The sequence below is a fragment of the Ranitomeya variabilis genome, chromosome 4, assembly GCF_051348905.1.
Source record: "Ranitomeya variabilis isolate aRanVar5 chromosome 4, aRanVar5.hap1, whole genome shotgun sequence".
Lineage (NCBI taxonomy): Eukaryota > Metazoa > Chordata > Amphibia > Anura > Dendrobatidae > Ranitomeya > Ranitomeya variabilis.
Genome location: NC_135235.1, coordinates 653725674 through 653753446, shown reverse-complemented (window position 1 = coordinate 653753446; position 27773 = coordinate 653725674). Strand labels below are relative to the sequence as shown.

The 27773-nt window shown below is 44.6% G+C and overlaps 1 protein-coding gene across 1 annotated transcript; it reads right to left on the bottom strand.

The window, feature by feature from the left end:
- Nucleotides 1–1859: 1859 nt before the first annotated feature.
- LOC143768175 (uncharacterized) lies at nucleotides 1860–24581 on the bottom strand. Its single transcript, XM_077256865.1, has 9 exons — nucleotides 24398–24581; nucleotides 21525–21575; nucleotides 16326–16474; nucleotides 16020–16196; nucleotides 15814–15937; nucleotides 15637–15734; nucleotides 15348–15438; nucleotides 4142–5230; nucleotides 1860–2068 (listed from the first exon to the last, which is right to left on the bottom strand). Exons 1-8 carry the CDS (start codon nucleotides 24579–24581, stop codon nucleotides 4323–4325), a joined length of 1782 nt encoding a protein of 593 aa, XP_077112980.1. The 3' UTR covers nucleotides 1860–2068; nucleotides 4142–4322.
- Nucleotides 24582–27773: the final 3192 nt, after the last annotated feature.

Genomic DNA, 27773 nt, shown 5'->3' with positions numbered 1-27773 from the left:
ATTCAACAAGGTGCTGGAAGCATTCCTCAGAGATTTTGGTCCATATTGACATGATGGCATCACACAGTTGCCGCAGATTTGTCGGCTGCACATCCCAAAGATGCTCCATACAAGGCAGGATGGATCCATGCTTTCATGTTGTTTACCCCAAATTCTGACCCTACCATCCGAATGTCGCAGCAGAAATCGAGACTCATCAGACCAAGCAACGTTTTTCCAATCTTCTACTGTCCAATTTCGATGAGCTTGTACAAATTGTAGCCTCAGTTTCCTGTTCTTAGCTGAAAGGAGTGGTACCCGGTGTGGTCTTCTGCTGCTGTAGCCCATCTGCCTCAAAGTTCGACGCACTGTGCGTTCAGAGATGCTCTTAGGCCTACCTTGGTTGTAACGGGTGGCGATTTGAGTCACTGTTGCCTTTCTATCAGCTCGAACCAGTCTGCCCATTCTCCTCTGACCTCTGGCATCAACAAGGCATTTCCGCCCACAGAACTGCCGCTCACTGGATTTTTTTTCTTTTTCGGACCATTCTCTGTAAACCCTAGAGATGGTTGTGCGTGAAAATCCCAGTAGATCAGCAGTTTCTGAAATACTCAGACCAGCCCTTCTGGCACCAACAACCATGCCACGTTCAAAGGCACTCAAATCACCTTTCTTCCCCATACTGATGCTCGGTTTGAACTGCAGGAGATTGTCTTGACCATGTCTACATGCCTAAATGCACTGAGTTGCCGCCATGTGATTGGCTGATTAGAAATTAAGTGTTAACAAGAAGTTGGACAGGTGTACCTAATAAAGTGGCCGGTGAGTGTATGTTTTTAATGTCTGGACTATGACTTATTTGTTTTAATGTACTTTGAAGCTATGGAATAAAAGAATATGGATTTTATGGACTTACAGTGCTGGACTTATTCATTCCAGCAAGAGTATAACCTTACTTTTCTTCATAGCATGCAATTCTCTTGTGCATGACCAAATATATATCTCTTGTTAGGCAATATGTTCAGCTTCCGGGCTCGTTCCCACTTGCGATGTAATCGGACGAGTGCAATCCAATTTAAAAAAAAAAAAAATCGGATTTCACTGGGCAGAATGTTAACCTATGGGGCAGCTCACATCGGCGATTGTTTTCTCATGCCAATACGGCAGCATGCAGCATTTGCATCAGTGTATCGGATTGCTCGCACCCATATAAGTCTATTGGTGCGTGTGACATATCCACTGCACTCGGATATCACTCGAGTGCATTTTGATTCCCGCGGACAGCGGCAATGGAGGAGATGGAGAAATGTATTTCTCCTTCTCCTTCACACCTGTGCTCCGATTCTCTGATGCGAGAGGATCGGAGCACAGAGCACTGACAATTGGCTCCCTCTCGCAGCAGAGCTGGAGCAGAGTGTCATTAGCATATTGCATCCGATGTAATACGCTAGTGTGTCTCCGGCCTTAGAGTGAGTACTTACAGAGAACCCTTGAGAATTGTTTAGTCTTTTAAGATTTATACAGCTTAGGCTACTCTCACACTAGCGTCGTACGACGCACGTCGCAATGCGTCGTTTTGGAGAAAAAACGCATCCTGCAAAATTGCCTGCAGGATGTGTTTTTTCTCCATACACCTGCATTAGTGACGCATTGCGACGAATTGCCACACGTTACATGTAACTTTTTTTGTGTGTCGTGTCCGCCATTTCCGACCGCGCATGCGCGGCCAGAACTCCACCCCCGCCTCCCCGGACATCACAATGGGGCAGCGGATGCGTTGTAAAACTGCATCCGCTGCCCCCGTTGTTTTTTTTTCACAGTATGCGTCGGTACGTCACATTGCGACGTGCGTCGTACGACGCTAGTGTGAAAGTAGCCTTACCAATTGATTTACCTACTCCCAAGGCCATGTGATATTTTCTGGTTAATATAATCTTCTTCAATGCGAAAAATTGCAGCAAAGTGAATAGCAAATTGTTTGACTTCGTCAGGTTCAGCAAATTCCTGCACATTCCACAAGAAATTTAGTCGCACTGAATCAAACTGCTCATCTCACGTAAGAAGTATTGAACTAGTTATAAACATTCAGCTGGAGGTGGAGGCAGTTTAGACTTTGTGAGACTTTATTAGACAACTAAAGCGATAAATAGTTCTTCAAAAAGAAAAATCTTTACATAGCAAACACCTGGCACACCAGTGAGGAGGATCAACGCGTTTCAACTATGAAGTCTTACTCATGATCTACCTAATAGTGCAATGAGAGCATATACAGGTCCTTCTCAAAAAATTAGCATATAGTGTTAAATTTCATTATTTACCATAATGTAATGATTACAATTAAACTTTCATATATTATAGATTCATTATCCACCAACTGAAATTTGTCAGGTCTTTTATTGTTTTAATACTGATGATTTTGGCCTACAACTCCTGATAACCCAAAAAACCTGTCTCAATAAATTAGCATATCAAGAAAAGGTTCTCTAAACGACCTATTACCCTAATCTTCGGAATCAACTAATTAACTCTAAACACATGCAAAAGATACCTGAGGCTTTTAAAAACTCCCTGCCTGGTTCATTACTCAAAACCCCCATCATGGGTAAGACTAGCGACCTGACAGATGTCAAGAAGGCCATCATTGACACCCTCAAGCAAGAGGGTAAGACCCAGAAAGAAATTTCTCAACAAATAGGCTGTTCCCAGAGTGCTGTATCAAGGCACCTCAATGGTAAGTCTGTTGGAAGGAAACAATGTGGCAGAAAACGCTGTACAACGAGAAGAGGTGACCGGACCCTGAGGAAGATTGTGGAGAAGGACCGATTCCAGACCTTGGGGAACCTGAGGAAGCAGTGGACTGAGTCTGGTGTGGAAACATCCAGAGCCACCGTGCACAGGCGTGTGCAGGAAATGGGCTACAGGTGCCGCATTCCCCAGGTAAAGCCACTTTTGAACCATAAACAACGGCAGAAGCGCCTGACCTGGGCTACAGAGAAGCAGCACTGGACTGTTGCTAAGTGGTCCCAAGTACTTTTTTCTGATGAAAGCAAATTTTGCATGTCATTCGGAAATCAAGGTGCCAGAGTCTGGAGGAAGACTGGGGAGAAGGAAATGCCAAAATGCCTGAAGTCCAGTGTCAAGTACCCAGTCAGTGATGGTGTGGGGTGCCATGTCAGCTGCTGGTGTTGGTCCACTGTGTTTCATCAAGGGCAGGGTCAATGCAGCTAGCTATCAGATTTTGGAGCACTTCATGCTTCCTGGCACCTGCTCACAGTGCCAAAACCACTGGTAAATGGTTTACTGACCATGGTATTACTGTGCTCAATTGGCCTGCCAACTCTCCTGACCTGAACCCCATAGAGAATCTGTGGGATATTGTGAAGAGAAAGTTGAGAGACGCAAGACCCAACACTCTGGATGAGCTTAAGGCCGCTATTGAAGCATCCTGGGCCTCCATAACATCTCAGCAGTGTCACAGGCTGATTGCCTCCATGCCACGCCGCATTGAAGCAGTCATTTCTGCCAAAGGATTCCCGACCAAGTATTGAGTGCATAAATGAACATTATTATTTGATGGTTTTTTTGTTTGTTATTAAAAAACACTTTTATTTGATTGGACGGTTGAAATATGCTAATTTATTGAGACAGGTTTTTTGGGTTATCAGGAGTTGTAGGCCAAAATCATCAGTATTAAAACAATAAAAGACCTGACAAATTTCAGTTGGTGGATAATGAATCTATAATATATGAAAGTTTAATTGTAATCATTACATTATGGTAAATAATGAAATTTAACACTATATGCTAATTTTTTGAGAAGGACCTGTATATAGTGGCACACTATATATATGCTCTCATTGCACTATTAGGTAGATCATGAGTAAGACTTCATAGTTGAAACGCGTTGATCCTCCTCACTGGTGTGCCAGGTGTTTGCTATGTAAAGATTTTTCTTTTAGAAGAACTATTTATCGCTTTAGTTGTCTAATAAAGTCTCACAAAGTCTGAACTGCCTCCACCTCCAGCTGGATCATTTCTCTTTTTATCTTCATTTGCTGTGGGTGCTCACCCCGAACCGTGCTGGGCGTTGGCAGGTCTGGGGATTTCGTCTAAGACCGGTAAGCTGACTACATTCCTTTTTTCTTTAGTTATAAACATTTACCACATTAAGGACATGAATATGGACTGTCCCCTGTTTAAAGGTGTTCATGGTCAACAAAATCTCATTAACAAGAAACGCATGTCCTGCTTTCTAAGCATGAAATTGGCTTCTCTCTGATGTGACTTCTATGATGCTTAGCAGAACATGAATTTTTATAAAAACACTTCCCAAATTCTGCACATCAGAAAAGCTTATACCCTATGTGAATTGGCTGATGATAAACAAGATCTGACTTCCGCTGAAAACATTTACCACATTCTAAACAAGAAAAAGGTTTCTCCCCTGTATGAGATTTTTGATGGGCAACGAGATGTGCTTTCTGAGAAAAACATTTGCCACATTCTGAACATAAAAATGGCTTCTCCCCCGTATGAGATTTTTGATGGCCAATAAGATGTGATTTCTGAGAAAAACATTTTCCACATTCTGAGCATGAATATGGCTTCTCTCCTGTGTGACATCTCAGATGCTTAACAAGATGTGTTTTCTGAGAAAAACATTTCCCACATTCTGTGCATAAGTATGGCTTCTCTCCTGTGTGAATTCTCTGATGATTTACAAGATCTGACTTCTGTGTAAAACATTTTCCACATTCTGAACATGAAAATGGCTTCACTCCTGTGTGACGTCTCTCATGTCTAATGAGATTCCAGTAATTGCTAAGATATGCTCCACATATCGAACATGAATTCTCCATCTTGTGACTTCTCTGATGTATACCAAGTTTTGAATTAGTTGAAAAACATTTCCCACATTCTGAACATGAAAATTCTTTTGTTTCTGTGTGACTGGTCTCAGACTTAACAAGATTTGTCAGAACTGCATAACATATTCCACCTTGTATACATGGATTCTCCTCTTTGAGAGATCTTTCATGTTCAACATCCTTTCTGTTACTTATATTTTTCGGTAATGAATCAGGAGATAGAACCTGTTGAAAAGGGTCAGATGATAAATCTTTGCTCTGAAGGGCAGATGGTAGATCTGGGATACTGATATGCTCTTCATATGCAACTTGTGTGACATCATCATCAAATAATTTAAAAGCAGAAGATATCACATGTCTCTTTGCGCTTCTGATATAATCACCTGCCGAGAATAAAATATATTTTTTTATCATTATATAATATTTTAATAGTATATTGATCTTGTATAACATTTCTATAAAACATATTCATACAAATTGCAAGACATATAGGAAAAGTCAATAGGATGTGACAAACCCAGTCTTCTGCTATAAAAAAAAATAAAAATAAAGTACAAAAAAAAATAATAAAACATTCAAAAATTTTAATAAAACTTTTGCCCCAATAAAAATAAAACAAAAAAGATAACAAAAACACACATGTGGTATTGCGGCATCTTTAAGAGTCTGATCTATCAAAATATAAAAATATTAAAATAATTAACCCGATCTGTAAACAGAAAAGAATTGAAAACACCAAAATTGGCAGTTTTTTTGGTTGTTGCAACTAGAGATCAGCGAACCTTTCAAGGTTCGGTCTGCCAAACGTTTAGATGTTCGCCAAACCTCACTAGATTGAATGGGAGGCCAAAAAAACTTATACACAACACCTTAAAGGGAACCTATCACCCCGTTTTTTTCGGTATGAGATAAAAATACTGTTAAATAGGGCCTGAGCTGTGCATTACAATAGTGTAGTTTGAGGACCCCGATTCCCCACCTATGCTGCCGAAATACGTTACCAAAGTAGTCATTTTCGCCTGTCAATCAGGCTGGTCAGGTCGGATGGGCGTGGCTTCTTCCCCCAGATATTGCGTAGTTTTCCGTTGGTGGCGTAGTGGTGTGCGCATGTCCAAGGTCCCCAATCCTGCACGGGGGGGTGAAAATAGCAGCGATGTCCGTTATTCCATTGGTGGTCGGTGGGCGCGGCCATCTTCCTTTGGCCGCGCGTGCGCAGAAGCGGCGCTCTGCTGGCCGCGGCTTCAGGAAAATGGCCGCCGCGATCTCCATCTGCGCACGCGCGGCATCCCGCGGCCATTTTCCTGAAGCCGCGGCCAGCAGAGCGCCGCTTCTGCGCACGCGCGGCCAAAGGAAGATGGCCGCGCCCACCGACCACCAATGGAATAACGGACATCGCTGCTATTTTCACCCCCCCGTGCAGGATTGGGGACCTTGGACATGCGCACACCACTACGCCACCAACGGAAAACTACGCAATATCTGGGGGAAGAAGCCACGCCCATCCGACCTGACCAGCCTGATTGACAGGCGAAAATGACTACTTTGGTAACGTATTTCGGCAGCATAGGTGGGGAATCGGGGTCCACAAACTACACTATTGTAATGCACAGCTCAGGCCCTATTTAACAGTATTTTTATCTCATACCGAAAAAAACGGGGTGATAGGTTCCCTTTAATGTGTGACAAAAAGCTTTCCAAACAGCTAAAATTAGCTGACACCATGAAAAGTGTCATCAATTGACCAACAGTAGAAATTTGCAAATGGCACAGTAGCAGTCGGCCATGGGCCGTGCATGAGGTATCAAGGTCTGGCCCGGCATTTAAAGCTTGGAATTGAAGTTTCAAAGAGGGCCTGATGGTTAAGGGAGTGGTGTAAGCCTTCTTAGCAGGGGGTCCTCATACCACATGCAACACCTCTATTAGATTTTTTTTATTCCAGCCACATTCAAATGGCACAAACATCAGTTTCCTACACTAATATTGGTAAAAACATTTTACAGAAAGTAACACGGGTAGTAAGTGCAGGCCTGGCTGTCTGGGAGCCCTATTTACATAGGCAACAAACCAGATGGAAACCCAACTTGGAGTCTCCACATTTCAAAAAATTGTTTGTAACATCAGCAGCAGTAGCAACAGCAGCAGGCACAGAAGACACCACAAAGATGGCACTGACTGCAATAACACAAGATCAATGTATAACACTAAAAACGACACCATTGCCTAGTCAGCGATTGGGGTGCGAAAGTCATTGGAGTGATGTTATTGATATTGAGCTCCAGATATTCCTGCACGATCCTCTCCAGTCGTCCAAACGATTCACGGAAATTGGTTTTGCCACTTACGCAGCTGCTGCTAATGTTTTTGCGATGACACCTTGAGTTTCCTGGGGTTGGAAGTCTAGACATGGTATGCACACTGTGTGCCTCACTGCTGTCTTGGGGAAAACCACTCTTTAAGATTGTCTACAAGTGTGTTTCGATACTCTAGCATGCGCACATCCCTTTCCGGGGGAAGCATCTGGCTAAATTTACAATTGTTCCGTGGATCTAACAGAATTGCAAGTGGTCAGCACTATTTCTAACCCTAAGAATATGGGCATCATGTTGAAGATCGTGCAGCAAGAAGGCACTCATGTGTCGGACGCTTCCATGAGGTCCAAGTCCATGGTGTGTTGGTGGTAGGGTAGCACTCAAGGTTGCTCCCTCCATCCCCTCCCGTCAACCAGGGACAACAAAGAGGGGATCATCATCCTCTTCATCTCCTGACTGTTGCGCGTCCATCACCTCGTCCACCTCCGTTTGTTCCTCAGCTCCTGCACCTTCACTAACAGTTTGTCTGGTACCATGAGCCCCCCTTGATCGCTGTAAGCCACCCTCCCATGGAACCCATCTGTGCGACGACAGTTCAGAAATTTGAGATATTGTTATTCCTTCTGCATCCTCCTCTTCCTCTGGGACCATCACCTCCTTATGCAGACTATTCAACGTGTGCTCCAGCATATAGGTGACCAGAATAGTGATGCTGATGACGGAATCACCAGCATTAACCATCTTAGTAGCCATTTCAAAACTGTGGAGAAGGGTGCAGAGGTCCTTCATCTGTGCCCACTCCGCAAGCGTGTTTTGAACCATGTCCGGACTGCGTTGGCCCTGACTATGCAAAAGGACATAATGCACCAGGGCTCGTCACCACTGTTACAGTCGCTGCAACATGTGCAGGGTTTGATTCCACCATCGCAAATCAAAAGGTTAACCGGTAGGCCGAAAGACCTCTGTGGCGATGCAATTCGATGACCTGCGGGGTGCGATCATTGGAAGTGAGCACATAGCGACTGTGCTTTCTGCAGCAGCGCATCCAGGCCGGGATAGTGGCAGAGAAAATTGCAGTACCACCAGGATTTGAGCCATGCAAGGCACGTGTGTGAGGTTACCCCAGCGAAGGGCTGCCACCAGGTTTGCACCATTATCGCAACGGCCTTCCCTGGCTCCAGGTTCAGTGGAGACAGTCATTGCTCTAACTCGGTCTGGATAGCTGTCCACAAATCTTGAGCTGTGTGACTGCGATCTCCAAGGCATTTTAATTTGAACACAGCCCAATTGCGGTAAGCAATGGCTGCACAGTATGGAGGTGGGGGTGATTCTAACTGCACTGTTGAAAGGCATGTCTGATTAAGGGAGAGGTTGAGTGCATAGGTGGAGGCCCTAGAGGAGGTGGAGGACCCAGAAGCAGTGCAGGAAGTGTTAGATACAGAGGTTTGTCTCGCAAGCCTTGGGGATTGAAAGGCTTGTGGAGCAGCCCCTTGACAGCCTGACCCCGCAGCCACCACAGTCACCCAATGCCCAGTCAGTGAGATGTAACGCCCCTGCCCATGTTTTCTTGTCCAGGTGTCGTGGTGAAATACACCCTGGAAGACAGATTGTTTCTGTGAACAGGTGATGTTGGCTGCGACATGCTGATGTAGTGCAGGCACAGCTTTCTTAGAGAAGTAATGGCGATTGGGCAACTGGTACTGGGTGACTGTGATGGCCATCAACTTTCTGAAACTGTCTGTATCCACCAGGCGGAAAGGCAGCATTTCCGTGGTCACCAGATTGGAGATAGTGGAGTTCAAGCTTTCAGCTTTGGCATGTGTAGGAGGAAGCATTTTTTTACGTGACCACAACTGTGGGACCGAGAGCTGGCTGCTGTGCTGAGGGAGGGTGGAGTACGGAGAACAGGATAAACTGCTGAACTGTGAGTGAGGTGCAGGCGGAGATGTTATGGTGGATTGAGAATGATGTGTTGTGCTAGGTGACACAAAAGCAGCAGTCATGTCCACTTCCGTAACAGTTGATGGGCTCTCACTCACCCCGACTGTAGGGGTAAACAAGTGGAGTTTCTGTGGCGGGAGACCTGTGTGAGAAGACTTGTCATTGTGACAGAGGAGGAAGAAGCAGAAGATGGGCTTGATGGGATGGCCGGTGGTTGGTGAGGCCCACTAGTCTGCATTTTAGCTCAGTAAGATATCCACACTAAGGCACGTTGATCACACATGTGACGGTTCATGAATGTCGTTGTCAAATTATTGCATTTTTTGCCTCTACTGAGTTTTTTGTCTGCAAATTTGGCAGATAATGTGTGTTGGGTAATCCTTGCAGTCTCAAAAAGGCCCAGGCTATGGGCCTTGCCGCCCCTGCAAACTGCACATTCATGACCGGCCACAGTCAGAGTTGGGGCTGAGGATGAAGTGCTTGTCATGGTTGCATCACTTTGTGTCTGTGTGCAAAGCTGCAACATAACCTCATCTTCCTCCTCCTCTGCTGAGCTACTCAGCTGCATACCTCTGGGTTCACACCAAGTGGGATCTAGAACCTCATTGTCATCCTCTCTGTTCTCACATTTCTCTCCCTGAGTCACCCTCCTCCTCTTCCTGCCCTGAAACCACAGTCAGTCTGCATGCACTCTGGTATCTGAGTCTCATCAGGATCACCCCAACCTTTGGTGGTTAAATTCTGGCGACAAGAGTCTGGATTCTGCTCAGAGCCTACTTTGTCCAGCCCAGGATCCAAAAGAAAAATAATTTAGGCATCATAGAATCATAGAATGGTAGAGTTAGGTCATCTGGTCCACCCACCTGCTCAAAGCAGGATTCACTAAATCATCCCAGACAAATGTCTGTCCAGCCTCTGTTTGAAGACTTCCATTGAAGGAGAACTCACCACCTCTCGTGGCAACCTGTTCCACTCATTGATCACCCCAACTATCAAAAAGTTTTTTCTAATATCTAATCTGTCTCCTCCCATTCAGTTTCATCCCATTGCTTCTAGTCTTTCCTTGTGCAAATGAGAATAAAGATGATCCTTCTATAATGTGACAGCCCTTGAGATATTTGTAGACCGCTGTTAAATCCTCTCTGTCTTCTTTTTTGCAAGCTAAACATTCCCAAATCCTGTAAACGTTCCTCATAGGACATGGCTTGCAGACCAGTCACCATTCTGGTCGCTCTTCTCTGATCTTGCTCCAGTTTGTTGATGTCTTTTTTTAAAATGTGGTGCCCAAAACTGGGCACAGTATTCCAGATGAGGTCAGACCAAAGAGGGGTAGATGGCAATAATGACTTCACGTGATCTAGACTGTATGCTTCTGTTAATACATCCCAAAATTGTATTTGCCTTTTTTGCTGCTGCATCACACTGTTGACTCATGTTCAGTCTGTGATCTATTAGTATTCCCAAGTCTTTTTCACATGTGCTGTTGCTTAGCCCTATTCCTCCCATTCTGTATATGCTTTTTTCATTTTTATTGCCCATATGTAGTACTTTGCATTTTTCCCTGTTAAAAACCATTCTGTTAGTTGCTGCCCACTGCTCCAGTTTATTTATATCTTTTTGAATCCTCTCTCTTCTCTAGTAAAGAAATGCATCAGTGCAAATGCTCTCATCTTCTGGATTCTGTGAATCTTCAGAGCAGACCTGGAATAGTATGTGTGAGCAGCTCTGCAGAATGGCCCATCTATGGTTCCCCACGGTCAGTTGGGTATTTGGAAATTTTTGACGTGTGGGGAAACAAGAAACAGATGATGTCAGTGGACGAGACGGTGTTTGTTCAGTTGAGCTTTCATTCACATTAACACCTAACCCATGTACATGTCGAACACAAAGCTTATTTCCCCTTGCACCAGAACCTCGCTTTTTCCCCACTCATGCTGTATGTAGCCCTCCCTTCTTGTAACCTGCTGTTTCACAACCTCAGGCCCACAGCTGTCAGTCACCTGTCACTAAATGAACAATCACTATTTATTTTCTTAGATAGGCATAAGTGTTGTTCAGGCACAGTAACAATTTTTATCACAAATGATTTGGATTAGTAAATGGTGCCTCAGGAGACTGCCATACACTTTTTGCACAATCTAGTTAGACACTTGGAAGATCGATTTCACACAGGACATAATCCTATCTAGCTAACTGACAAGTTCACTTGCAGCTCTATCAGGAACAGGTTCTCTGCACTGTGACACTGAGAAAATGGCACCAGCAAAACAAGATGTCTGCTTTTTATATGGCCAGGGACACGTGACTTCCTCAGCCAATAGCAGAACACCTTGTGTCATGACGTTGTAGATGGTTTCTGCACTCTGATTGGCTTCTGGAATCAACAAACAGAGTTAAGGGAAAAAAAAAAGTGCGTCACTCCTCTAACCTCTCCACACCCCCTCCCCTTATCAAACACGTCACCCCCGCTCATCATACAGCACCACTATCCTAGCCAAAGTAATAACAAAAGAATTAATGGAAACGCAATGATTTACCGAACTGTGACCGAATTTTACCTATTTTGAATAAAATGCTTGTGAAACCGAACACGAATCCAAATGTGCTACGTTCGTGCCGAATTTGAAATTGGCAAATGTTTTCTGAACAACTTTGTTCATCTTTAGTCATAACACCGCAAAAAAAAAGCCATACAAAGTGATCAAAATGTCATACCTATTAAAAAATAAGCCCTCACTTAGCTCTGTCAAGCAAAAAATGAAAATCTTACAGGTCTCGTAAAATGATAGCAGATGCCGGTGGTGGTGGTGGTGATGGTTCAGAGGAAGCAATATTTTTTTATTGAGAAGTGATTGGTGAAACACATTATGAAAAATGAAAGTGGGTGGCAAAGCGTGGTGAAACACTACTGGATTAACGACAGCAACTAGGTTACAGGAGCCAATGAACCTGAATACCAGTTTCCAATAAAGGAACTTCAACTTAGGGTACTGTCACACAGTGCAATTTTGATCGCTACGACGGCACGATCCGTGACGTCGCAGCGTCGTATGATTATCGCTCCAGCGTCGTAGACTGCGGTCACACGTTGCAATCACGGCGCTGGAGCGATGCCGAAGTCCCCGGGTAACCAGGGTAAACATCGGGTTACTAAGCGCAGGGCCGCGCTTAGTAACCCGATGTTTACCCTGGTTACCAGCGTAAACGTAAAAAAAAAAAACAGTACATACTTACATTCCGGTGTCTGTCCCCCGGCGTTCTTCTTCTCTCCACTGTGTAAGCACCATAGCCGGAAAGCAGAGCGGTGACGTCACCGCGTCACCGCTGTGCTCGCTTTCCGGCCGGCAGGCGCTCACAGTGCAGAGAAGCTGAGACGCCGGAGGACAGACACCGGAATGTAAGTATGTACTGTTTGGTTTTTTTTACGTTTACGCTGGTAACCAGGGTAAACATCGGGTTACTAAGCGCGGCCCTGCGCTTAGTTACCCGATGTTTACCCTGGTTACAAGCGAATACATCGCTGGATCGGTGTCACACACAACGATCCAGCGATGTCAGCGGGTGATCAAGCGACGAAAGAAAGTTCCAAACGATCTGCTACGACGTACGATTCTCAGCAGGGTCCCTGATCGCTGCTGCGTGTCAGACACTGCAATATCGTAACGATATCACTAGAACGTCACGAATCGTACCGTCGTAGCGATCAAAATTGCACTGTGTGACAGTACCCTTAGTGTTCTTCAAGGACAACCACATCAAATCACCCACACATATCCAAGCGTTTCCTATTAGCCAAACTCTTATATTTGGACCCCATCCTCCTCAAATTATTAAGAACCTTTTGCCTCACTGATGTAATAGATGAAGAAAACAGTTCCTCCTCAGGTACTCCTGAAGAACAATTCCGATTGAAGGAGCAGAACTGAGGATGAAAACCGTATGCCCCAAAGAATGGGGACTTGTCAGTAGATTCATGACAATAGTTATTCACAGCAAACTCAGCTAGAAGTGAATAGGAAACCTAATCCTCCTGAATCTCAGACACAAAGCACCTAAGATAGGTCTCAAAATTCTAGTTCACGAGTTCAATTTGCCCATTAGATCATGGATGAAAGACGGAAGAAAATGAAAGATGAATCCTAAAGAGAGCACAAAATACTTTCCAAAATATGGAAATAAACTGAACCCCTGATTGTAAACATTAGCAGATGGAAACCCATGTAACTTCATGATATCTGTATAGAAATTTGAGCCAAAGTCTTGGCATTCAAGGTTTTGGTAGTGTCCCCCTGGTGCATTTAATTCAGTCTTCCACTCATCTCCCTTCTTTATACTGATGAGATTATATGCCCCCATGAGGTCCAGTTTGAAAAACCACGTAGCCCCAACTATCTGATAAAAGAGGTCCAGAATCAGAGGAAGAGGATATGGATCCCGAACCGTCATCCGATTTGGTTCACGGAAATCTAAGTAGTATAAAAAAATTCTAAACAATCTTAAAGAAAAACCCTGCTGCAACGGGAGAAGAAGGTCTGATATGGCCCTAAGCCAGATTTTCTGTGATGTAGTCCTTCATAGCCTGCCTCTTCTCCAGGCCTGAAACATTATATAACCTGCTCTTAAGCAATTTGGCCTCAGAAATTAAATTAATGGAGCAATCATATTGACAATGAGGACGATGTTCTTGACACCCCTGTTCCGAGAACACATCATCAAAAATCAGACAGGTATTCCAGCAGAGACCGGGTATCAACCCTGGCTAAAACAGGTGTCCAGTGTCTTTGACAATTCTCGCTCCACCTTACTACCTCCCAAGGCTGCCAGTCCACCACAGGATTGTGCAACGTCAGCCAAGGTAGTCCCAGAACAACAGGAGAGGGCAAGCCCTCTTGTACATAATCAATTGATTCTGAGTGCATAGCCTCATAAAACAGCAAAGGCATCCTTTACCCTCTCAGAAAGCCCCTGCCAAAACGGACTACGGAGTGCAGGGTCACTCCACCTAGGATCCATAGACCACCTATAGAAATCTGAGAAGTACTCCTCCGCTGGCCAGTCTCCCTGCTGAAGCTGACGTATTTTTGACTCAGCTAGAGAGACACGGTTGGAGTCGTCATAGGCAAGACTCAGAGCCTGAATAATTTCCTCAGTCTGAAGCGACTGGAAATCAGACGAGAGAAAATGCCCAGGCTTGAGTGTCACCCTGGAGAGGAGATATTACGATCCCCATGCATTGCTCCTCGGTACCTGAGGAGTGAAGAGTCAGACGTAACTTAAAATCAAGTTTGCAGGCTTCACTGAACACCATGAACTTACAACGACCTCAAAAGAATCTATTTAACTAAGCTCCACAAGATGTTGCCCAGGAGCGGCGGGCCCTAAGCCTGGAGTCAATGGGTGCTGCAAAGCAACAGAGCACAAGTCTTCTACCTCCAGGCAGAGTTGTTGTAGCTGCTCTGCCATAGTAGCCACATAATCCATAATGGATCCAAAAAGGTACCGCCAGGGATAAAAGAAAACTACAATAATACTCAGAAAACAACAGAGTGGAAAACGGGAGGAATAGAAGGCACAAATAAGGACAAACATGCAAACCAACTCCAAGCAGAAATCTGAAAAAACTCTCCAACCGCCCACTCCAAACACTGAACTTCTCCTTCAACTACAAACCAGGATGTGGAAAAACTATCACTTGCAACTCCCGAGTGCCAGTGGTGAGCATATATTCCATAGGGGAGTGGACAACACAGAACAGCTGAGACAATCCAGGAAGGAGAGCTCCAGGAGAGCAACTGGACTGATTAACCCTTGCAATGACAGAATAAGGAAAACCTACACTGTTTAATAGGATGGTGAAGCAGTTCTAATCAGTGCAGGAGTTCGTGTAACCAGATGCCGCAATCTTCTGGTCCCTCTCTGTCACGTTATCCCCCTGACAAATACATTACGGGTGAGTTAATTAACTGTTTGACCCAATATAGGAGGATTATTTTCAAACTGATAATTTAGCCCCCAAATGATTGTATAAATATCGTAATGGCCTTTGGCAGAAAAAAGTCTCTCAATCCCTGGTCTAGAACAATATTTTCATCTACACTTTTTATTATTTTGGCAAAAGGGATAAAACTAAACCAAAAAACCTGGAATACCACAGCGCTCAAAACAATTACTACAAAGTGGAACCAGCCAGTGACTGATAAGAATCTGTGACTTCTCTGCATTTAGTGCTGATTACTGGATTACTACTCACCTGGGTAGTCATATGTAGGAATCTCCTCTTTACACCGCTCATTACTCCTCACACATTTCTTTGTAGTATTAATATGGGTCAGATCTTTACCCTGAAACAAATATTGTAAAAGTCACAGACAGATGGAGAAGTCACATCTATGATCAGCTCTAATCCTGCCATCTCCACCGTTCTCATTACACAAGTATAAAACATATAATACTGGTAGATAAAACAAGACTGAACACAAGACCTTCACAGTCATCTACACATCATAGGGCAGATCTCATGACACCTTCTCTCCATGTACCTGATGATCCTGAGGAACATCAGGATATTCTTGTTCACAGGTCTGTGGAAGAAGAGGACGGGCACATCTCTCTTGTGTTGGCCTCTTACTGCATAGACCTGGAGGACACACATACAGGGACTGAATTAATTCTTTACATACAGATAATTATAGGCCGTGTGTATTTGGTCCTATTACCTGGTGATGTGAGGGGCTGGAGACCCTCCATCATTACGTCCTTGTACAGATCTTTGTGTCCTTCTAAATACTCCCACTCCTCCATGGACAAATAGATGGCGACATTCTGACACCGTATAGGAACCTGAAATATACAATGATACAGTCATCCCCCAATCCCTTCATAGCATTACTGTATAAAGTCCCAACATTCCCAGCAGTGTCACCTCTCCAGTCAGCAGCTCAATCATCTTGTAGGTTATTTCTAGGATCTTCTGGTCATTGATGTCTTCATGTATCAGGGGGTGAGGTGGAGGCCCCGTGATTGGGCTCAGGGGTCGTCCCCATCCATCAGATACATCGGCCTGACAGTGCTCACCAGAGGTTTTCACTACTATGTAATCCTGGTTGTGGAGAGACACATTAATAAATCTCACTACAGACATTTCCAGAGTCCTCACCTCTCCAGTTCTGTCCATCTGTTATTCCCATAGATAAGAATGATGTAATGTGACGTCATCAGGATCTCTCACCTCTCTAGTAAGCTGGAAGAGAATCTCTAGGGTGAGATGTAATATCCTCTCCACCATCATGTCCCTGTCCCTATCCATTATTGATGGATCAATCAGGAAAATTCTCTTACATAGAAGATCTCCACTGAGAGGCTCAGATATTGTAGGGACTTGAATGAGAAGAAAAGAAAATATAAAATCATTAAAAAAAATTCTCAAGATAATAAGTTAAAACATATGACGAGATACAGTCATGGCCGAAAGTGTTGGCACCATTGAAATTAGTCCAGAAAATGAAGTACCATATTTCTCCCAGAAAATTATTGCAATTACACATTTTGTTATACACATGTTTATTTCATTTGTGTGTATTGGAAACACAAAAAAATCAACCAGAGAAAAAGGCAAATTGGACATAATTTCACACAAAACTCCAAAAATGAGCAGGACAAAACTATTGGCACTGTTCCAAAATTGTGGGTAAACAACTTTGTTTCAAGCATGTGATGCTTGTTCAAACTCACCTGTGGAAAGTAAGAGGTGTGGGAAAAATGAAAATCATTCCTGAACCCAGAAAAAAATTACGAGAAGTTGACTTATCTTTGCATTGTGTGTCTGTGTGGGCCACATTAAGCATTGAGAACAGAAAGCGGAAAAGAGCACTGTCTGAGGACTTGAGAACCAAAATTGTTGAAAAATATCAACATATCTCAAGGTTACAAATCCCATCTCTAGAGATTTTGATGTCCCTTTGACAACGGTAAGCAACATGATTAAAAAGTTTACAACCCATGGCATTGTAGCTAACGTGCCTGGATGTAGAAGGCAGAGAAAAATTGACAAAAGGTTTCAACGCATGATAGTCCAGATGGTGGATAAGCAGCCGCAATCAAGTTTAAAAAAATTCCAGCTGTTCTGCAGGCTCAGGGTGAATCAGTGTCAGCGCAAACTATCCATCGTCATTTGAATGAAATGAAACACTCTGGCAAAAGAACCAGGAGAACCCACTGCTGGGACAGAGACATAAAAAAGATAGACTGCAGCTTGCTAAAATATACGTAAGCCAAAATCCTTCTGGGAAAGCGTCTTGTGGACAAATGAGACCAAAACAGTGCTTTTGATACAAGCGCATCATTCTACTGTTTACCGAAAGCGGAATGAGGCCTACAAAGAAAAGAACTCAGTACCTACAGTCACATATGGTGGAGGTTCAAAGATGTTTTGGGGTTGTTTTGCTGCCTCTGGCACTGGGTGCCTTGACTGTGTGCAAGGCATCATGAAATCTGAAGACTGCCAAAGGATTTTGGGTTGCAATGTAGTATCCACTGTCATGGGACTTCCAGCAGGACAATAATAATCTCTTTATTTATATAGCGCCAACATATTCCACAGAGCTTTACAGTTTTTGCACACATTATCATCACTGTCCCCGATGGGGCTTACAATCTATATTCCCTATCAAGAAAACACATTCGCAAGACGATTTCAATGCACTCAAACAAGCAACACTCGCATTCAAATCAGCTCTCACCTCTGCTAAACAGGCCTACTTCACAACCCTCGTATCTTCCTTATCCCACAACCCCAAACAGTTGTTCAACACTTTTAACTCCCTCCTCCGCCCACCACTGCCCCCTCCGAGTTCCATAATTGTTGCCGAGCACTTTGCCACGCACTTCAAAAATAAGATAGACCAAACAAGGCAAGTCTTTGTCGTCAAACCACCACAACCCCTTTGTATACCAGACCAATGGCCAAACCCCATAACTTCCCTCTCCAAAATCACTGAAGTAGAGCTTGCTCATCTTCTCTCCAAATCACACCTCACCACTTGTGCACTTGACCCCATCCCATCTCCTCACCACACTAATCCCATCCCTAACCCAACTCTTCAACCTACCACTAACTTCTGGTACCTTCCCCTCTGCTTTCAAACATGTCATAATCACACCTATCCTAAAAAAGTCATCCCTTGACCCAAGAGCTATATCCAGCTATCGCCCCATATCTTTGCTCCCATTTGCATCCAAACACCTTGAGCAGCACGTCCATGCTGAACTTTCCTCTCACTTTGCATCTAACTCTCCCTTCGACAATCTACAGTCTGGCTTCCGTCCCCACCATTCCACTGGGACTGCCCTGACCAAAATTACTAACGACTTACTTACAGCCAAAGCTAACAGACAATTCTCTATACTCCTCCTTCTAGACCTGTCTTCTGCCTTCGACACAGTTGATCATTGCCTCCTACTACAGATCCTCTCTTCCTTTGGGTTCAAAGACCTCGCCCTTTCTTGGATCTCCTCATACCTTACCAACCGCACATTTAGCGCTTTCCTACTCCCATACTACCTCTTCATCTCGCCCCCTCTCTATTGGTGTCCCTCAAGGCTCTGTCCTTGGGCCCTTCCTATTCTTAATCTATACACTCGGCCTGAGACAACTCATAAGGTCCTATGGCTTTCAGTACCATCTATATGCTGATGACGCTCAGATCTACCTCTCTGGCCCAGATGTCACCTCTCTGCTCTCCAGAATCCCAGAGTGTCTATCAGCCATATCCTCCTTCTTCTCCTCTCACTTCCTCAAGCTCAATGTGGACAAATCTGAACTAATGATCTTTCCTCCATCACGCATATCTTCCCTACCTGATCTATCAAAATAAATGAAATCACACTTTCCCCTGTCCCAAAAATCCGCTGCATCGGAGCAACCCTGGACTCTCAAACCGCACATCCAAGCTCTCGCCATCTCCTGTCGCCTCCAGCTCAAAAATATTTCCACAATCCGTCCTTTCCTCAACCTTCACTCTACCAAAATGCTTGTACATGTCCTAATCATCTCCCGCCTCGACTACTACAACATCCTCCTCTGTGGCCTACCTTCTAACACTCTCCCCTCCAGTCTGTCCTTAACTCTGCTGCTCGACCAATTAATCTCTCTCCTCACTACACTCCAGCTTCCCCTTTTTGCAAATCCCTTCACTGGCTCCCAATTTACCAGCGTATCCAGTTTAAACTACTAAGGCTACTTTCACACTAGCGTCGTACTCGGCCCGTCGCAGTGCGTCGGGCCGACGCTAGCAGTGAATGCGCTGCACAAACGGGGGCAGCGGATGCTGTTTTTCCACGCATCCCCTGCCCCATTGTGAGGAGCGGGGAGGTGGGGGCGGAGTTCAGGCCGCGCATGCGCGGTCGGAAATGGCGGACCGTCGGCACAAAAAAAAGTTACATGTAACGTTTTTTGCTGCCGGCGGTCCGCCAAAACACGACGCAACCGTCGCACGACGGTTGCAACGTGTGTGCATACGTCGCAATGCGTCACCAATGTAAATCTATGGGGAAAAACGCATCCTGCAGACAACTTTGCAGGATGCATTTTTTCGCCAAAACGACGCATTGCGACGTATGCAAAAAAACGCTAGTGTGAAAGTAGCCTACCACTGACCTACAAAGCCATCCATAACCTTTCTCCTCCGTATATTTCCAAACTAATCTCTCAATATCTTCCCTCACGTAATCTCCGGTCCTCCCAAGACCTCCTTCTCTCCTCCTCGCTTATTCGCTCCTCACCCAATCGCCTCCAATCCTTCTCCCGAATATCCCCTATCCTCTGGAATTCTGTGCTCCAACATATCCGGTTATCCACCACATTTGGATCCTTCAAAAGAAACCTGAAAACCCACCTCTTCAAGAAAGCTTACAACCTGTAATGACCACACGGCCACCTCAACATCATCGGAGCTACTGCAACCCTCAACCTACTGTCTCCTTCCCCATAATCCTGTAGAATGTAAGCCTGAAAGGGCAGGGTCCTCTTCCCTCTGTACCAGTCTGTCATTGTTAGTTTTGTTTACTGTAAGTGATATTTGCATTTTGATGTAACCCCTTCTCATGTACAGCACCATGGAATTAATGGTGCTACATAAATTAATAATAATAATATGTTTTGGGAATATGAATGGAAACCGGAGAACCCGGAAGCCCACGCAAACACGGGGAGAACACACAAACCCCTTGCAGATGTTGTCCTTGGTGGGATTTGAACCCAAGAACGCAGTGCTGGAAGGCTGCAGTGCTAACCATTGAGTCATCATGCTGCCCATACCCCTGACATACTTCGAGAAGCACCAAGAAAGCGCCTTCAAATCTGAGAGATCTGTAGTAGTTTACAAAAGAAGAGTAGTCCAAAATTCCACCTGAGAGGTGTAAGAAGCTTATGGATGGTTATAGAAAGCAATTGATTGCAGTTATTTCAAAGGGTGTGCAACCAAATATTAAGTTGAGAGTGTGAATAATTTTATCCAGCTTATTATGGGCGTTTTAAGAGTTGCCTTTTTTCCTCTTTTTTGTGGTCTTACATTACACACAAAGGGAATTAACATGTGAATAACAAAACGTGTAATTGCAATCATTTTCTGGGAGAAATACTTCATTTTCTGAAAGCAGCTTCTCAATATTTAAAGACAGCTCATATCACACCCTCACATGAACGCTGCAGCTAATCACTGGCCACCGAGGTGTTACCAACATGTGTGAGGAATGAATAAAAGGACAACAACCATCAGGACCACTTCACCTACAATGACCAAGTACGTAAGAGCAGAAAATCAGCAAGTGATACCTGTACTAGAAGAAAGATGATGCAGATCTGGATGTTGTGTGAGGCACTTACAATACTAACATATATATCCTGGATATACACAATTTATACATTTTCTAGAATGCCATTACAGCAAATATTATTTTTACTCTAGATAATGAAAACTTTGATTAAACGTCGAGTAAATGTAATACTGTACATAAGTAATTTTGCGCTTATTTTCCAGCCAGATTACAGAGACTAACAAACGATGATGGCGGCAGAACAATTAATAATAATATCGATCTCTCCTCATAAAGTATCACGTTTTACACAGGATGACGCACCGAGCCCATAGTCGTGTCACGGTGGGAACCGAGGACCCTCATATACATCAGAGATTAGAGTGGAAATTACAGTTTCTCCAGATTACTATGGAGAGAAAAACCCGACATTTCCATTCCCTGTAATCTCCATCATCTGTCCCCAAACCAGAGCGCCCTCCCCTGTATACATGAGCACAGCCAGCGTCCTATTACTGTACATATACACATGGCAGAGCTGGGGGCACTATCTCCGGGAATGGAGGGGTTACTGCCCCCTGCCCCCGCCCAGTAATGGGGAATCTCCAGCACCTACCTCCACCTGCAGAGCCGCACACCACATATATGGCTGTTCTGTGCACAGGACCTGGGATGAGGTCACAGGAGGGGAGGAGTCAGGGGTCACATGATCAGGGGCCTCAGTGTATGCAGGACTCTGCTGTGCTGGTTGTCATGGTGCTGGATGAGGGGAAGTTTATGTGTGGGGTCAGGAGGGGTTTACAGGGTGGATGTAGCAGAGCTGTGTGTGTATGAGGTGTACGGAGCGGAGCCGCGTGTGTACGAGGTGTACGGAGCGGAGCCGTGTGTGTACGAGGTGTACGGAGCAGAGCCGTGTGTGTACGAGGTGTACGGAGCAGAGCCGTGTGTGTACGAGATGTGCAGAGCAGAGCCGTGTGTGTACGAGGTGTACGGTGCGGAGCCGTGTGTGTACGAGGTGTACGGAGCAGAGCCGTGTGTGTACGAGGTGTACGGAGCAGAGCCGTGTGTGTACGAGGTGTACGGAGCGGAGCCGTGTGTGTACGAGGTGTACGGAGCGGAGCCGAGTGTGTACGAGGTGTACGGAGCAGAGCCGTGTGTGTACGAGGTGTACGGAGCGGAGCCGTGTGTGTACGAGGTGTACGGAGCAGAGCCGTGTGTGTACGAGGTGTACGGAGCGGAGCCACGTGTGTACGAGGTGTACAGAGCGGAGCCACGTGTGTACGAGGTGTACGGAGCAGAGCCATGTGTGTACGAGGTGTACGGAGCGGAGCCACGTGTGTACGAGGTGTACAGAGCGGAGCCGCGTGCGTACGAGGTGTACGGAGCGGAGCTGCGTTTGTACGAGGTGTACGGAGCGGAGCCGTGTGTGTACAAGGTGTACGGAGCGGAGCCGCATTTGTACGAGGTGCACGGAGCGGAGCCGTGTGTACGAGGTGTACGGAGCAGAGCCACGTGTGTACGAGGTGTACGGAGCGGAGCCGAATTTGTACGAGGTGCACGGAGCGGAGCCGTGTGTACGAGGTGTACGGAGCAGAGCCACGTGTGTACGAGGTGTACGGAGCGGAGCCGAATTTGTACGAGGTGCACGGAGCGGAGCCGTGTGTACGAGGTGTATGGAGCGGAGCTGTGTGTGTACGAGGTGTACGGAGCGGAGCCGTGTGTGTACGAGGTGTACGGAGCGGAGCTGCGTGTGTACGAGGTGTATGGAGGCAGGATCTGCACCAGAGCGCAGCAAGGACAACTTAGACTGAAAAATAGGAAGGTTGCTTAGTCACCTCCCCAGTGGGTAGGAAGCAATATATACATAATACCCCACAGCCTTTGGCTGGGGAGGAAATAGCAAGTGCACGCGCTGACCGTTTAAGAGCGCATGCTCTAAGAACATGGCAAGAGGCCCAGCTGGTAGTTCTGCTGGAAGCATGCAGAGCATGGGGAAGGGAAGCACTGACCGCAGCGCGGGTGAGTAAAGTGACATGCCGGAGATCCTGCCTGTCAGAGCAGGGATCCGGCATGGTGCTAACAAATACCCCATAGATTCTCAGACGAGTTTGCTGGCCAATCAATCTCAGTGATAGTGTTGTTTTTAAACCAGGTATTGGTACTTTTGGCAGTGTGGACAGGTGTCAAGTCCTGCTGGAGAATGAAGTTTCTATCTCCAAAAAGCTTGTCGGCAGAGGGAAGCATGAAGTGCTCTAAAATTTCCTGGTTGATGGCTGTGCTGACTTTGGTCTTGAAAATCACCAGCAGATGACATGGCTCCCCAAACCATCACTGATTGTGGAAACTTCACACTAGACCTCAAGCAGCTTGGATTGTGGCCTCTCCACTCCAAATTTCCAAATGAAATGCAAAATTTACTTTAATCTGAAAACAAGACCTTGGACCACTGAGCAACAGTCCAGTTCTTTTTCTCCTTGGCCCAGGTAAGACCCTTCTGACATTGTCTATTGGTAATAAGTGGCTTGACACAAGGAATGCGACACTTGTAACCCATGCCCTGGATATATCTGTGTGTGGTGGCTCTTGAAGCAATGACTCCAGCAGCAGTCCAATCCTTGTGAATCTCCCCCCAAATTTTTGAATGGCCTTTTCTTAACAATCCTTTGAAGGCTGCGGTTATCCCGGTTGCTTGGGCACCATTTTCTAACATATCTTTTCCTTCCACTCAACTTTCCATTAATATGCTTGGATACAGCACTCTGTGAACAGCCAGCTTCTTTAGCAATGGCCTTTTGTGGCTTATCCTCCTTGTGGAGTGTGTCAATGACTGCCTTCTGGACATCTGTCAAGTCCGCAGTCTTCCTCATGATTGTGGAGCTACTGAAACAGACTAAGGGACCTTTTTAAATGCTTAGGAAGCCTTTGCCGGTGTTTTTTGTTAAATTATTTTAATATACTGAGATAATGACTTTTGGGTTTTCACTGGTTGTAAGCCATAATCATCAACATTAACAGAAATAAACACTTGAAATAGATCACTCTGTAATGACTCTATATAATATGTGAGTTCCATTTTTTGTATTGAAGAACTGAAGTAGCTTAACTTTTTGATTTTTTGATGATATTCCAATTTTGTGAGAAGCACCTGTATGTAAAAGCAATCTAATGGATCTCATGGATATGGATTCATGGGAAATATTTAATAGAAAGAGCTGATAACTTAATCGGAGATCCATAGTGAGTTGGACCATCACCCAGAACTGTTTAATCAGTGGACAGTCCCAAAAAATGTGAAATATAGAATCTCTAGACAGGATGCAACACCAGCAAAGGGAAGGAGTAGATGGGTCAATTTTTTTTATAAATATTCAGGCATATGGTACCAGAGATGAAGAATTTTGTCCTGATTTTCTTGGTATGAAATACAAGATGCAGTCTTGGCTGCCCTGGTCCAAACATTTCTCCACTCTACCACAGTCAGTGTTTTACCCAAATATTCCTCCCATTTGATCATATAATTTTGTCCAGTTAAGGAATCTGTGTCGTTGATCTCCATCCATTTCGTATAGGCAGGTTTAGAAGACCACGATGGGATCTTGCGGAGGTGTGATGCCCAATAATAATGAACAAAGTTAGATGCCGTTAGACCTCCCATCTTTTTATCATCGAACATTACCGACTGGAATTCTATGACGTCTTCCTGCCCTTTAGAAATTTAAAGTAAATGCTTGAAAAGCACGCAAATCTCTGAGTGGGACCGATATGGGTAAAGTCTCAAAAAGATATAACATTTTTGGGAGGATATTCATTTTTATTGCTGAAATGCGTCCAAATAGTGAGAGAGGGAGTGATTTCCATTTCGTCAATAAGGGTCGCATTTCTGTATATAATGGAGGGAAATTGTTCTCGTATAAAGTAGAATGCAAGGTTGTGAGATGAATTCCTAGTTATTTGAGAGAAGTGGTGCGCCAATGGTACTTAAAATTATTCTGGAGGTGATCCAAATGAGAATCATTTATGTTAAGTGGAAGGGCTTCAGTTTTTGTTTTTATATTTGTTTTTTATCCTGATAATTGGCCAAATTTTAAAAGCAATGACTGGAGGCTAGGGAGCGATGTATTGGGTTTTGTGAGTGTTAGGAGGATATCATCACCAAAGGAGATAATTTAAATTCTTTGCATTTAAACTGAACTCCAACCTTTAATGTCTGGTGATTCTCTAATAGCAGCAGCCAAAGGTTCAATGCAAAGGACGAAAAGTAGAGGTGAAAGCGGGCAACCCTGTCTGGTGCCATTTTTGAAAAAATTGGTTTAGAAGAGCTATGAGGAAGATATATCATAGCTGAGGGACTAGAGTATAATCCCTCTACAGCTTTTAAAAAAAGGGCATTCTGTGTCATATGTTCCAAGGGTCTTAAGCATAAAAGGCCAACTGAGGAGATCAAATGCCTTGCCAGCATCCAAACTCAGGAGAAGAGTAGGTTTCCCAGATTTTTAACTATTTCTATGGGATCAACTGGACTTCTGGTGTTGTCACCGCCTTGTCTAAAAGGGACAAAATCCACTTGATCATATAAGGCAACCACTGGTTCAGACGCATTGCTAAAATTTTAGTGAATATCTTAACATCTGAATTGAGAAAGGCAAATGGTCTATAGTTTTTACAGTCTAGTCTATCCTTGCCTCGTTTGGGAATCATTGTCATAAAGAAGTGTAGCATGGAGTCAGGGATCGGGACTCCCTTTAGAAAAGAATTGAAAAGGGAAATTAATATAGGGAGAAGTTCACCCTGGAAGGTCTTGCAGTATAAGTAGGACAGACCATCAGGTCCCGGAGTCTTCCCATTTGGAAGGTTATGGATTACATCCTTAATCTCCTCTTCAGTAATTACGTCATTTAATGAAGCTATTGCTTCTTAGAAAAGAGAAGGTAATTCACAAGAGTGCAAGAAAGAACCTACAAGATTACTTCTGGTTAGTGGGTTAGATGGTTGAGTAGAAGGGAGTGAGTAAAGTTGTGAGAAATAGTAATGAAAAATATCTGCAATTTCTTTAGGAATATGTGTAATTTGATTATTTTTATTACGTAAGGTATGAGAGGTAGTCTGTTCTGCATGATCTCTAAGTTGCTTACCTACTAAAGTGTGGGGTTTATGGGCTATCTCATAATACCTTTGTCGAGTATAGAGAAGAAGCTTGTCCACTCGTTTCAAACTTAAGATTTTTAACTGAGCCCGAAGTCCTTTAAGGGTTGTTCTGGAAGGGGTAGAGAGCATATTTGCTTTGAGAAGCTTTAATTCTGAGGTCAAAGCCTCTTGTTTCAATTTATAGTCTTTCTTAAGTCTAGAGCTCATGGCTATACATTGTCCTCTAAAAACTGCTTTGTGAGCTTCCCATAACGTTGCATCCGATGAAACTGAACCTACATTAAGTTCAAAGTATTCTTTGAGGGCGAAGCGCCTCTCTGAGATTAGGCTTTTTCAATAACGTCTCATTAAGTCTCCAGTGACATGATCTTCAGTGAAATTTCTACTGGGGCATGGTCTGACCATGTTATGGGACTTATTCCCGCAACTGCCAGTATATGAAGCATTGGGGTGTTTCCGAAAAAGTAATCTATACATGTATGGGTGCTATGAGGTGGTGAAAAAGGAGGAAGACCTGTACCCTGGATGATTAATTCTCCATAAGTCATAAAAAGAATATTTCCTAATGAGCTTACGAAATTCCTTAGTAATAGAAATTTGGGATGGAGATGGTGGTTTACCAGACAAGGCAGATCTATCCATAGTTTCGGAGAACATCATGCTAAAATTCCAACCGAAGGTGGAGGTCACCTTTATTGGGTATGTTCTTGAAAAATGAATGGCTATACCAGCTTTTTTCCTATCTTGTGTGGCAGAGAAAATTGTGGGGAAATGATTGTGAGAAAAGTTTATGGAACATAATTTATTAATGTGAATTTGCTGAAGGAAAACTACATTTTTTTAAGGCTCTAATTTCAGTTAAAGGGAACCTGTAACCCCCCTCCCAGGCGTTTTTAACTAACAGAGCCGCCTTGTGCAGCAGTAATGCTGCATTCTGACAAGGTGGCTCTTTTAGTTATTGGTGCTGTAACTGCAGAAATAATCCGTTTTGTAATTTGTCCTAAATACCTTTCTTCAGTCCTGGAGGCAGGCCTTTCCCCCCCTGCTGCAGACGCCACACAGCCGTCACTCAAGTCTTCTTGGCACCGCCTCCTCATCGCTGTTTTGAAATGAGCCGGCGCCTGCGCTCTTTTCCCCTGCCTGGTGCAGGCGCAGTGAGCGCTGTCCGTCTGTCCTCATATGCAGTCTAGCTGACTGTGCCTGTGCGGCCGCCCTGCCTGTGAATCTCAGCCCCGCAGTGTCTTCTGATTTATTCTCACTGCGGGGCTGGGATTCACAGGCAGGGCGGCCGCACAGGCGCAGTCAGCTAGACTGCATATGAGCACAGAGGACGGGCAGCGCTCACTGCGCCTGCCCAAGGCAGGAGAAAAGAGCGCAGGCGCCGGCTCATTTCAAAACAGCTGTGAGGAGGCGGCGCCCGGCGCCAAGAAGATTTGAGTGATGGCTGTGTGGCGTCTGCAGCAGGGGGGGAAAGGCCTGCCTCCTTGACTGAAGAAAAGGTATTTAGGACAAATTACAAAACTGATTATTTCGGCAGTTACAACAACCAGAACTAAAAGAGTCAGAATGCAGCATTACTGCTGCACAAGGTGGCTCTTTTAGTTAAAAATGCCTGGGGGGGTGACAGGGTTCCCTTTAAGATTAAACGTCGCCTAACATTTGAGTTAAGACCTTTGATGTTGAGTTAGACGCATTTAATCATGGTGGATATAAAAGTCTG

Bases quoted from the DNA above. Each gene is read 5' to 3' on its own strand.
- LOC143768175 (XM_077256865.1), bottom strand. From the start codon at position 24,581: ATGTTCGATGATAAAAAGATGGGAGGTCTAACGGCATCTAACTTTGTT. The intron at 16,197-16,325 runs GTGAGAGATCCT...CTCCACAACCAG, and splicing joins TCTTCCAGCTTACTAGAGAG to GATTACATAGTAGTGAAAAC. The intron at 15,735-15,813 runs GTAATAGGACCA...TGTGTCCTCCAG, and splicing joins CCAGCCCCTCACATCACCAG to GTCTATGCAGTAAGAGGCCA.